General features: G+C 43.7%; 1 protein-coding gene across 3 annotated transcripts in view; it reads left to right on the top strand.

The window, feature by feature from the left end:
• abcc2 (ATP-binding cassette, sub-family C (CFTR/MRP), member 2) overlaps window positions 1-13,713 on the top strand; it is a 60,409-nt gene that overhangs the window by 24,347 nt on the left and 22,349 nt on the right. For all 3 annotated transcript variants that reach the window (XM_038960298.1, XM_038960300.1, XM_038960299.1), the window contains 10 exons: window positions 772-909; window positions 1,102-1,248; window positions 1,536-1,620; window positions 2,124-2,190; window positions 2,479-2,605; window positions 5,015-5,191; window positions 5,667-5,834; window positions 6,085-6,259; window positions 6,362-6,497; window positions 12,943-13,051. In XM_038960298.1, coding sequence (XP_038816226.1) covers window positions 772-909; window positions 1,102-1,248; window positions 1,536-1,620; window positions 2,124-2,190; window positions 2,479-2,605; window positions 5,015-5,191; window positions 5,667-5,834; window positions 6,085-6,259; window positions 6,362-6,497; window positions 12,943-13,051 — 1,329 coding nt within the window. The remainder of the gene's footprint in view (window positions 1-771; window positions 910-1,101; window positions 1,249-1,535; window positions 1,621-2,123; window positions 2,191-2,478; window positions 2,606-5,014; window positions 5,192-5,666; window positions 5,835-6,084; window positions 6,260-6,361; window positions 6,498-12,942; window positions 13,052-13,713) is intronic.

The raw sequence follows: 13,713 nt of genomic DNA, 5'->3' as shown, positions 1-13,713 counted from the left end.
CGCTGTTGGAGCTAATTGCAGGTAGTCAAGGTATTATAGTGCTCAATGGTAAGATCACATTTTCCTACCATCACATCTAAGCCAATATGACACCAATTTAGATGAAACCTTGCTGTCTGAGAAGGTTTGAATCCTAAGCAACCTGCTTACATGTTGTTTGATGTACGATAGACCAACATAGCTACTGTAGTAGGCCAAAGTTGTGTGCTGGAAAACCTTGGTAGAGCATGGGTGAAGTAGGCCTTGTGATGCTCATCTGAATTTATTACATTTTTTGGCTTCAGACCTGCCTACTCACTTTGTGTTGAATTATAATAGTTTTGTAGTACTGTAATATTATTTACTATACATTTTTAGTATTGTAAGATTATAATATTGTAATATTTATTGAGCTTTCAGGCTTTACGTGTGTGTGTGTGTGTGTGTGTGTGTGTGTGTGTGTGTGTGTGTGTGTGTGTGTGTGTGTGTGCGCGCACGTGCAGGCTTTTTATGGTTTATTGAAAACGAAAATGGCTGCTTTATGCTGCTGCACATTTAAACCCCCCAAGGATATGGCTCTGAACTAAAGAGCCACTTCAGACTTTCTCACCTGCCTTCCCCACCTGTTCCACCTCCCCCTCTCCTTTTCTCATTTCCCCTTCCTCTCTCCCTCTTCTTCTCTCCTTCCCACTCCCCCTTTCCTCTCCTCCCTCCCTCACTCCCTTCCCTCATTCTCTCTCTTATTCCCCCCGTCCTACCTCTCACTCTCTCCCTCCCCATTCCACTCTCCAGATCCTGAAGCTATATGCATGGGAACCATCATTCCAGAACCAGGTGATGGGGATCAGAGAACAAGAGCTAGTGGTCATGAGGAAGTTTGCCTACCTCTCGTCCGTCTCCACCTTCATCTTCTCCTGCGCCCCTGCCCTGGTGAGTACTGAGATAAAAGGAGCGAGAGACACACACACACACACACACACACACACACACACACACACACACACACACACACACACACACACACACACACACACACACACACACACACACACACACACACACACACACACACACACACACACACACACACACACACTCTAACTAACCCGTGTATGTCTCCAGGTCTCCTTGGCAACCTTTGCAGTGTTTGTAGCAGTGGACTCAGAGAATGTTCTGGATGCAGGGAAAGCCTTCACCTCCATCTCTCTGTTCAACATCCTCCGCTTCCCTCTGGCCTTCCTGCCCATGCTCATAGCGGCAATGGTGCAGGTAGGACAGCACACACGCACGCACGCACACACACACTGTACGTCCACACACATGCACACACACATCTTACATTTATATTCAAGTCTAAATGACTTGTTTTTAGTTAATTTCGCTTACATCAAAAATGCAATTACTTCAAGATAATTTGTCTTGTATGAAGATATTCTGACTTGTATCAAAACATTTTTTGGTTCAAATAAGCAAAATGATATACCAGTGCAGGAATATAAATTGGCTTGGTAAAACACACACACTCCCTACATACACCTGTGTGTTTGTCCCTCCAGACCAGTGTTTCGAAGACGCGTCTGGAAAAGTTCCTGGGAGGAGACGACCTGGACACCAACATCGTGCGTCACGACCCCAGCTTCAGTAGGTCAAGGGTCAAATGTCACACACTTTGTTACATGCTCTTTAACCCCATAAAGCAAAACACCGATACGGGTTTCCCAGACACAGATTAAGCCTAGTCCCATGGACTAAGAAGCATTTTCAATTGAGAATCTCCATTTAGTCAAGGACTAGTTTTAATCTGTGCCCGGAAAACCATCACCTTTATGTCAATACTTTAGTTGCATTAGTTGCATTTAGTTTGCCGGTATAATGAAACCAGTGGCATAGTGGTCAATAGTGCAAACAGCCAAGTTAAATCAAGCACCCCTCAAACCACAGGAAGCTGCGGAGGGGAGGACTGCTCATAATAGTGGCCGGAACGGAGCGAATGGAAAGGCACCAGACACATGGAAACCATGATTGTTGACCTATTTGATCCCATCCCACCTATTCCGCTCCAGCCGTTAACATGAGCCCGTCCTCCCCAATCAAGGTGCCACCAACCTCCTGTGCCTCAAACGTGTGTCTATGTCTGTTCCCAGACACAGCCGTGAGTGTCTGTAATGGAACCTTCGCTTGGGAGAAAGACGCTGAACCTGTTCTCAAAAAGTGAGTTTCCCTCCTCTGTGGGTGCGTGTCTGTTTTAACAGAGAAGTTGTATCAAATCAAAGTTTATCGTCATATGCACTGGATACAGCGTAGTGTACACAGTACAAGGAATTGCTAACTTTCAGTTTAACCTCTCCTGTCAGTACAGCAGCAATTAAAAGTATAAAAAACATTCAATAAATACTCAGATATGCATTGAGAGGTGTGGCTTTTGCAATCATCACCTCTGCTTTGTTAAACGTGTTGTGTGTGTCCGTGTTTGTGCGTGTGTGTTTGTGTGTGTGTCAGTGTGTCATTGGAAATTAAGCCCGGCAAGCTGGTAGCAGTGGTGGGAGTGGTGGGTTCTGGGAAATCTTCTCTGATATCAGCAATTCTGGGAGAGATGCACAGCACAAAGGGCTTCATCAATGTACAGGTAACATACACACGCACGTCATGCAGGTAGTAATAATAATAATAGTTTTTACTGCTTTTATACTCACATGAAATACTCAAATTAGTCAGTATGACCTATTTTTAAATAATTTATTGAGTTGACAATAAATTACCAGTGAAATATATTGTTTTTACATGGTCAGCCATAATGTATGGCTTCCCTGGATCAAATTAGGGTTAAGCTCCTTGCTCAAGGGCAAATCGACAGATTTTTCACCTTGTCGGCTCAGTTATTTCAAACCCGCGACCCTTCGGTTACTGACTCAACACTCTAACTGCTAGGCTACCTGCCTTAAGTTAGATACAGTGCTTGACAAAACTCACAACTCTGGTCCAATTTGAAGATCTGCAGCCTCACAGTTAACCTTTCCAATATAAGAACGCTGAAAAAAGTATGATTCCGCACGCTGCAGGTCGATGGAACCGTTTGCCAGTGATGTGAATTGAATTGGCTGCACCTCCTTATTTGGATAGTGAAGCTTACATTTTAAATGTGTCTCTACACTCCAGCCCTTTGGATTTGAGATCAAATGTTTTATATGAGGACACAGTACAGAATGTAACCTTTTATTTAAAGGCATGTTCATACATATCTGTTTAACCATTTAGAAATTAAAGCTCTTTATGTATCTAGTCCGCCATTTGAAGAAGTCATAAGTATTTGGGCAAATTCACTTATAGTGTATTAAAGTAATCAAACGTTTATTATTTGGTCCCATATTGCTGGCACGCAATGACTATATCAGGCTTGTAACTCTGCAAAGTTGTTGGATGCATTTGTAGTTGGATTTGGTTGTTTGGGGTTATGTTCTGCCCAATAGGAACTGAATGGTGAATGACGACTGCAGTAATTTTCTTTCTAGGTGATTAGATGTTTCTGAATAATTCTAAATGAATCCGATATGCCACGATTAAGAAAAATGCCATGAATAACAGTGAGTGAGAAAGTTACAGAGGCTACAAAAACAAAACATGCTAAAACAAAACAAAACACCATTCCCAATAACAAGGGCAGTTAGCATTTTTGGGGGGCATTCACACTGATATAGGTCTACTGTATAAGGCATTATGTCTGAGCTATGGACGTGCCAAACTATGTCAATAAGCAAGGTTAAATTCACTATTGATTAGACCTAAAAAGACAGTAAGTAATTTCAATCAAATTCTAATAAAAAGAAACAACAACTTGTTTTTAAATAGGCTATGTCTAATTACAGTTACAGGCACCATAATTGTTTCCCATGGGCATATAATATTCAAATCACATTTTATTAGGCCTAAGACAACGATGACTGTGGAACTTTTCACAGGAGCTGGAAAACGATCCAATATAAAGAGAAAGGGGGAATGTCCACTCACTGTTACGGCTCCCAAATATATTTATAGATAAGCTTACTATCGCTGTTGATATGGCCAGTAGTGAGCTTTGCAACGTGAAAAGTAAACAAACAGGCAAATATAGCCTACAAATAGATTCAGAACCACAGACAGCGATCGGAATACCCTCGATTTGACAGTTAGGTCCAACAGAGGAAAGTGGAAGATGCATTTTTTGATAAAATTATAAAGAAAAACAATAAGCAGTCTTTTTAAATAACTTGTTGTTCCTAAACAGGCTTCCCACAGTCACTGACACCTTTCATGCAATGGGCATTGCACATAATGAGTCCAAACGTTTCACAGAAGCTGGACAAAAAGGATGTCCAATTTAAATTAAAAAGGGGAATGTCTGACAGTTTTGCTCCTTGTGATATTTTATTAAAACTTTGGTGATGTACGTGTGCTCCTCCGCTGGCAAAATCAATGCTATAACCAATTGTGTTGCAGCTAACACCAGGTTTTGGTCAGTCTTAAATATCCCTAGTTACGCTAACCGAATTTGGCCTATTGATGCACGTTTTTAAGCAAACACCTCAAATATTTCCACCCCTTAAATTAAATTGCAAAACTAATGTGCATTTGACACTTCCGCCTCCTTACCGCCAGCTGAAAATCGAGCCCAATAAGTGAATTTGTCCAAATACTTTACTGTTATATATTCTGTACTGTTGCCTGATATGAAACATTTTTATTTAAAATCCAAAATGCTGGAGTATAGAGCCAAATTGAAAAATGCAGCTTTACAGTCAAAATACATATGGAGGAGAATGTAAATGTCATTGCTAAAACTTTCTCTCACCTCTTGCACTCACTCCCCTCCCTCTTTTCCCATCTACTCCCTCTCTCTGTCTCCCATACTCCTTCTTCCCACCCACTCCCTTTCTCTCTCTCCTCCTTCTGCACTCACTCCCCTCCCTCTTTTCCCATCCACTCCCTCTCTCTGTCTCCCACACTCCTTCCTCCCACCCCTTCCCTCTTCTCTCTCCCCTTCCGTCTCTGCTCTCTCCAGGGGTCGGTAGCCTTCGTGCCCCAACAGGCCTGGATCCAGAACGCCACTCTCAGGGACAACATCCTGTTTGGCTACCCACTGGAGGACGCTCGTTTCCAGGCTACGCTGGACGCCTGCGCCCTGGGGCCCGACCTGGAGCTGCTGCCTGGGGGAGACCAGACTGAGATCGGGGAGAAGGTGAGAGATGACTGGATGGTCTGGAGGTGGTTAGGGGAGAGGGGCTGGTGCTAAGGAGAACGCACTGAGATTGGGTTTGCATCCCAAATGGGCCCTTGAATCATAATCGGTCAGTAGGTACACTAAAAACAACAAATCCACGTGCCAGTGATGATGGAACCTGTTTTTGATGGACCCTGTTTTTCCATCAACACAGCTCATTTAAATGCAAAAACGATGTTCTATCTCTATGGATAACAGCGTCTCTCATGTCCAGCTAATGACCATGGTGGGGTCAATTTCATTTCAATTCTGTCAACTCAAGAAGTAAACTGTACAGCTAATTTTAATGCCAATGCCATAGAGATTCAACTATGTTTTCTCTCTATAGCTAATGCCATCTCTCGTGTCCAGGTAATGACCTACGTATGTCCCCGTTTCCCTCCCCTCTCCTCCGCTCTCTTCTCCTCCCTTCCCCTCTCCTTTCCTCCCCCAGGGTATTAACCTCTCCGGGGGTCAGAAGCAGCGTGTGAGCCTGGCCAGGGCGGCCTACAGCCAGGCTGACGTTTACCTGCTGGATGACCCTCTCTCAGCTGTAGACTCTCATGTGGGCAAACATCTGTTTGAGGAGGTGGTGGGACCTAAAGGCATACTCAAAGATAAGGTAAGTAGAATGGCTAACCAAATAAATTAGATAAATTAGATCAATAGACAGACAGATGAATGGATGGACGGACAGATGTCTTATCTTTCTGATCCCTCCGTGGACTTGTGACCCATGGAGTACAGTTTTTCTCTTCTCCTCCACCTTCTCCTATTTCTCCTGCCCAACTTCCTCTCATCCCCCTCCCTCTTCTCCTCCTCCTCCTCCTCTTCCTTATCCTCCTCCTCTCTTACTCTTTCTCCCTCTGTAGACCCGTATCTTGGTGACCCATGGAGTGAGCTTCCTGCCCTACGTGGATGAGATTGTTGTACTGAAAGATGGATGTGTTTCTGAGGTCGGGTCATACCAAAGTCTCAAGGACAGCAAGGGGGCTTTCTCTGAGTTCCTGGACACCTATGCTAAAGAGGAGGGCAAGAAACACACTGGTGAGTGTGTGTGTATAACTGGTTTTGTGTTTGTGTGTGTAACTGGCAGTGTGTGTGTGTGTGTGTGTATATAACTGGTTGTGTGTATGTGTTTATCAACAGACCCAACCTCTGATGGTGAGGAGGTGGGGGTGGTCCCTGATTTACAGGATCCTCAGGCCGACACCCCTCCTGAAGACATCGTCTCAATGACCCTGAAGAGAGAGAGCAGCATCCGACGCAGCCAACGCAACGGAAGGTATTAGAGAGAGAGAGAGAGAGAAAGAGGGAGAAAGAGTCTGAAATGACTCTTTAGTTCAGAGCCAGATCCCTGGGTGGTTAAAGGGTGGACAAAAAAGCAGCACTTCACAGCCATTTTTAATAAACGGGCTCTGGAGCCCGGCCAGCCACAAGGAGTTGCTAGAGCGCGATGAGACAAGTAAAGCCTCCCCGGCCAAACTCTTCCCTAGGCCGGACGACGCTGGGCCAATTGTGCACCGCCCAATGGGACACCGCCTGGGATCGAACCCGGGTCTGTAGTGACACCTAAAGCAGTGCCTTAGGCCGCTGTGCTACTCGGGAGGCCTGTTGGTTATTTTTTTAAAGAAAAAGCATATGCCTCTCTGCATCTACAGTATGTAAAAATCTGGGTAAAAGATGAAAAGGAATGTGTGTCTTATTCAGTACATGTCGTAATTGCTTGCTTTCTAAAGTCTAAAAATCTAAAAGATGGTTAGACAAGCTAGCTACTATAACTTGATTGATAGTGTAACAGTATAACTTTACGTCCGTCCCCTCGCCCATACCCGGGCGCGAACTGACACCCACGAAGCATCGTTACCCATCGCTCCACAAAAGCCGCGGCCCTTGCAGAGCAAGGGGAACCACTACTTCAAGTCTCAGAGCAAGTGACGTCACCGATTGAAAGGCTATTAGCGCGCACCACCGCTAACTAGCTAGCCATTTCACATCTGTTACAATAGCCTGAAATGGATTCTTGGTAGCAAGTTATTGCTATAATTTTTTGTATTAATATTAGTATTTACAACACATACAACACAATCAAACTAACCAAACAACAAAACAAACATCATGCAAACATGACACATTGTTCTCTCTCATCCTGGTCCAAATAATTTTACTCATAAAGGTACATTTCTATACTTTCCTTTATTTTCTTTGCATATCACATTTTCATCCTAACAATAAATCAAAATAAGAATGTTGCATATATGGGCGGGCTGCATTGAAATGTCAAAAACAAAAAATATATAAATAGTTACTTAAAATTATGAATAATTATAAAGTTGCTCATTATATACATGATTTTTATGAATGACATATTATTGATTTGTATAATGACTTTGTATCGATACACATGATTGGCGCCGGAGGAGATGACTGCTGTTTTACGGGCTCCTAACCGATTGTGCTATTGTGTGTGTTTTTTTTGCATTATTTGTAACTTATTTTGCACATAATGTTTCTGCCACCATCTCGAATAACCGAAAAGAGCTTCTGGATATCAGAAAAGCGATTACTCACCTCGTACTAAACAAAGATTTTTTCTTTAACGTGTTGGACGCAAAGGATTTACTTCAGACACCGGACAAGGCCCAAATCCCCGTCATTGAAGAGGAGACAGAGATATAGGTGTCGTAGGTCGGGATTCCTTGTAAGAATCCGACGGCGAGTGGGTAACCTGTTTCTACCATCAGTCCTGTTTGCCAACGTGCAATCATTGGATAATAAACTGGATGAGCTTCGATCAAGACTATACTACCAACGGGACATTAAAAACTGTAATATCTTATGTTTCACCGAGTCATGGCTGAACGACGACATGGATAACAAACAGCTGGCTGGATTTTCAGAGCATCGGCAAGATAGAATAGCTGCCTCCGGTAAGACAAGGGGTGGTGGTCTGTATATATTTGTTCATAACAGCTGGTGCACAAAATCTAATATTAATGAAGTCTCAAGGTTTTTTCTCGCCTGAGGTAGAGTATCTAATGATAAGCTGTAGACCACACTATTTAGCAAGCGAGTTTTCATCTCTATTTTTCATAGCTGTCTATTTACCGCCACAAACCACTGTTGGCATGAAGACCGCACTCAACGAGCTGTATAAGGCCATAAGCAAACAAGAAAATGCTCATCCAGAGGAGGTGCTCCTAGTGGCCGGGGACTTGCAAGGAACGTTAAATCCGTTTTACCTCATCTCTACCAGCTTTCTACCAGCATGTTACATGTGCGACCAGAGGAAATAAAACTCTAGACCACCTTTACTCCACACACAGATCCCTCCATTTGGCACATCTGACCATAACTCTATCCTCCTGATTCCTGCTTACAAGCAAAAACTAAAGCAGGAAGTACCAGTGACACGCTATAACACAGATACTAAGCTACAGGACTGTTTTGCTAGCACAGACTGTAATATGTTCTGGGATTCTTCCGATGTCATTGTGGAGTACACCACATCAGTCACTGGCTTCCTTAATAGGTGCATCGATGACGTCATCCCCACAGTGACCGTACGTACCCCAACCAGAAACCATGGATAACAGGCAGCATCTGCACTAAGCTAAAGGGTAGAGCTGCCGCTTTCAAGGAGCGGGACTCTAACCCGGACGCTTATAAGAAATCAAGTTCTGCCCTCCGACGAACCATCAAACAGGCAGAGCGTCAATACAGGACTAATATGGAATCCTACTACACTGTCTCCGAAGCTTGTCGGATGTGGCAGGGCATGCAAACTATTACGGTCCACAAAGAGAAGCACAACAGTGAGCCCACTGGCCTACCAGATGAACTAAATTACTTCTATGCGGGCTTCAAGGCAAGCACCACTGAAGCATGCATGAGAGCACCAGCTGTTCCGGACAACTGTGTGATCACACTCTCCATAGATGTGAGTAAGACCTTTAAACAGGTCAACATTCACAAGGCCGCAGGGCCAGATGGATTACCAGGACGTGTACTCCGAGCATGCGCTGACCAACTGGCAAGTGTCTTCACTGACATTTTCAATCTGTCACTGACCGAGTCTGTAATACCAACATGTTTCAAGCAGACCACCATAGTCCCTGTGGCCAAGAACACCAAGGTAACCTGCCTAAATTACTACCAACCCGTAGCACTCATGTCTGTAGTCAAGTGATTTGAAAGGCTGGTCATCGCTCACATCAACATCATTGTCCCAGAAACCCTAGACCCACTCCAATTGGCATACCGCCCCAACAGATCCACAGATAACGCAATCTCTATTCCACAGTGTCCTTTCCCACCTTGACTAAAGGAACACCGTTGTGAGAATTTTATTAATTGACTACTGCTCAGCGTTCAACACCATAGTGCCCTCAGAGCTCATCACTAAGGTAAGGACCCTGGGACTAAACACTCCCCTCTGCATCTGGATCCTGGACTTTCTGATGGGCCGCCCCCAGGTGGTAAGAGAGGGTAACAACACATCTGCCACGCTGATCCTCAACACGGGGGCCCCTCAGGGGTGTGTGCTCAGTCCCCTCCTGTACTCCCTGTTGACCCATGACTACATGGCCAAGCACGACTCCAAAACCATCATTAAGTTTGCAGACGACACAACAGTGGTTGGCCTGATCCCTGACAACGATGACACAGCCTAAAGGGAGGAGGTCAGAGACCTGGCAGTGTGGCACCAGGATTACAACCTCTCCCTCAATGTGATCAAGACAAAGGAGATGATCGTGGACTATAGGAAAAGGAAGGCGGATTTGGCATGGGTCCTCAGATCCTCAAAAATTTCTACAGCTGCACCATCGAGAGCATCCTGACTGGTTGCATCCCCGCCTGGTATGGTAACTGCTCAGCCTACGACCGCAAGGCACTACAGAAATGAAACCAACCTGGTCAGTTGAACTCAAAGGGTGAATAACTTTCTTAAGTATGTTTGCTAATAATTTAGAAAGTATCTTAAAATCAACATTCAGTAAAGCGATTGGTCTGTGGTTAAAGCATTAAGACAGGCATTTCCCCGCTTTATCAATGAGTGCTATAATTACATCAGCAGTAGTTCCATTTACAATACCATTATCCCAAAAATAATTGTACACTCTAAGCAGTACTGGTGAAAGAAAGTATAGTTGCAAACTGCTTATGAAATGTTATATAAACATCACTTCCCGGTGCCTCTAATTTTGGTAGCTCTAAATCGCATCTTGTATTTCTTGTATTGAAATTGGTTCATCCAATTGCAACTTAAGCTCATCATGCAACTTTGGTAACTTAATGCAATCCAAAAAAATCTAAAGGTCTTTCTCACTACAATAGGTTTTCAGACCCTTTACTCAATACTTTGTTGAAGCACCTTTGGCAGCGATTACATCCTCGAGTCTTCTTTGGTATGACTCTACAAGCTTGGCATACCTGTATTCGGGGAGTTTCTCCCATTCTTCTATGCAGATCCTCTCAAGCTCTGTCAGGTTGGATGGGGAGCGTCGCTGCACAGCTATTTTCAGGTCCCTCCAGAGATGTTCGATTGGGTTCAAGTCCGGGCTCTAGCTGGGCCACTCAAGGACATTCAGAGACTTGTCACGAAGCCACTCCTGCGTTGTCTTGGCTGTGTGCTTAGGGTTGTTGTCCTGTTGGAAGGTGAACCTTCAACCCAGTCTGAGGTCCTGAGCGCTCTGGAGCAGGTTTTCATTAAGGATCTATCTTTCCCTCGATCCTGACTAGTCTCCCAGTCCCTGCCGCTGAAAAACATCCCCACAGCATGATGCTGCCACCACCATGCTTCACCGTAGGGATGGTGCCAGGTTTCCTCCAGATGTGACGCTTGGCATTCAGGCCAAAGACTTCGATCTTGGTTTCATCAAATCAAATCACAGGCGCCGAATACAACAGATGCAGAGCTTACAGTGAAATGCTTACTTGCAAGCCCTTAACCAACAATGCAGTTTTAAGAAAAATACCTACAATAATAAGATATAAAAGTAACAAATAATTAAAGAGCAGCAGTAATATAACAACAGCGAGACTATATACAGGTGGTACCGTTACAGAGTCAGTGTGCGGGTGCACCGGTTAGTCGAGGTAATTGAGGTAATATGTACATGTAGGTAGTTATTAAAGTGACTGTGCATAGATAATAAACAGAGAGTAGCAGCAGCGTAAAATATAACGGGGGGAATGAAAATTATGTGGGCAGCCATTTGATTAGATGTTCAGGAGTCTTATGGCTTGGGGTTAGAAGCTGTTTAGAAGCCTTTTGGACCTAGACTTGGCGCTCTGGTACCACTTGTCGTGCGGTAGCAGAGAGAACAGTCTATGGTGGCTGGAGTCTTTGACAATTTTTAGGGCCTTCCTCTGATACCTCCATGTATAGAGGTCCTGGATGGCAGGAAGCTTAGCCCAAACCAGAAACTTGTTTCTATGGTCTGAGAGTCTTTAGGTGCCTTTTGGCAAACTGCAAGCGGGCTGTCATTTGCCTTTTACTGATGAGTGGTTTACGTCTGGCCACTCTACCATAAAAGCCTGACTGGTGGAGTACTGCAGAGATGGTTGTCCTTCTGGAAGGTTCTCCCATCTCCACAGAGGAACTCTGGAGCTCTCTCAGAGTGACCATCGGGTTCTTGGTCATCTACCTGACCAAGGCCCTTCTCCCCCGATTGCTCAGTTTAGCCAGCTCTAGGAAGAGTTTTGTGGTTCCAAACTTCTTCCATTGTTATTGGGGACCTTCAATGCTGCAGACATTTTTAGTTACTCTTCCTCGAAACAATCCTGTTTCGGAGCTCTACGGACAATTCCTTCGACCTCATGTCTTGGTTTTTGCTCTGACATGCACTGTCAACTGTGGGACCTTATATAGACAGGTGTGTGCCTTTCCAAATCATGTCCAATCAATTGAATTTACCACAAGTGGACTCCAATCAAGTTGTGATGGATGATCAATGGAAACAGGATGCACCTGAACTCAATTTCGAGTCTCATAGCAAAGAGTCTGAATACTTATTTAAATAAGGTATATCATTATTTTTTTTTTTAAATGTGCAAACATTTATTAAATCCTGTTTTTGCGTTGTCATTATGAGGTATTGTGTGTAGATTGATGAGTGAATTTTTTTTCTCCATCCATTTTAGAATAAGGCTGTAACGTAACAAAATGTGGAAAAAGTGAAGGGGTCTGTATTCTCTCCGAATGCACTGTAATTACGTAATTCCAGCACTTTAATTTTCCTTTCCAACTCAGGTTCTTTTTCAAATCGTTTCCTATTTTTCCAGACAGAATAACCTTGGATTGTATTCCTGAAAACGACCTTCATAAAATTGCTAGGTGGCTAGTAGTATTACAGAGAAACAACAACAAATTGTTTTTATTTTTAATAACAGAACAAAGCTGAGGGGGCACGTGCCACTGTGCCCCCTGTGGGCATGACCCCTCTGCAAACAGAGAGTGCGGGCTAGAGAGAGAGAGAGAGAGCCTACTGCCGTTTTCACTTTATTACATAATTTGTGAATGACTCCATCTTCTCTCTTCCCATCCTTCCATCTTCCACAGTGAGAATCAATTAGTTCATTCCACCTTCATAACATTTTCTCCTCCAATACCACTGACATTTAAGTGTTTGTGTTTATTATCAAATATACACTCACACTTTCCTCGCATTTTCTCCTCCATAAACACACCTCTTCTCCCAATCTGTGTGTGCGTGTGTGTTTCCCAGTGTTAGGTTGAGAAAGAACAGTTCCCTAAAGAAACCGAAGCCACCTGCTGATGACGAGACCAAGAAAGGCCAGAGGCTGATCGAGAAGGAAAGCATGGAGACGGGACAGGTATATTGGCCTGTATTGACTTAGAGCCTTGGTATGGAGGTGGGAAAAGTAAGACCACTTACTGTTTGTAGAACCCTTCAATAACCCAAAATCAAATGCACTAATCTACAAACTCAGTGGCAACTGGTCATTCAAGGAATGAGAAATCATATGCACTCCAAAGAGTCCTTCTAGTGGTAATAATAACCCTAAAACATCCTGTTGAAATTATAATTTGTTTATTATTAAAAGATAAAAAGCATTCAGAGGAAAAACCCCATCTAACAGTAAATATTCTCTCTTTGAAGTGTATATACAGTACCAGTCAACAGTTTGGACACACCTACTCATTCAAGGGTTTTTCTTTATTTTTACTATTTCTACGTTGTAGAATAATAGTGAAGACATCTAAGCTGTAATGTGTACTCTAGGAGTCGGGAAGCAAGTACAGGGAGTGATTTAGAAAAATAATAATGAAACATGGAACAAAACAAGAACCACGAGTAGCGTACAAATATGAAACAGAGTCAATTGACGCCTGGGGAAAGAACCAAAGGGATTGACAGATATAGGGGAGGTAATCAGGAAGGTGATGGAGTCCAGGTCTCATCAGGCGCATATGCGCGTAACAATGATGGCAGGTCTGCGTAATAATGAATAAACGAGTGCCGGAGAGGAGGAGC

The sequence above is a fragment of the Salvelinus namaycush genome, chromosome 22 (assembly GCF_016432855.1).
Source record: "Salvelinus namaycush isolate Seneca chromosome 22, SaNama_1.0, whole genome shotgun sequence".
NCBI lineage: Eukaryota > Metazoa > Chordata > Actinopteri > Salmoniformes > Salmonidae > Salvelinus > Salvelinus namaycush.
Note: the sequence above shows the minus strand (reverse complement) of the source record. Positions and strands in the feature narration are given on the sequence as shown.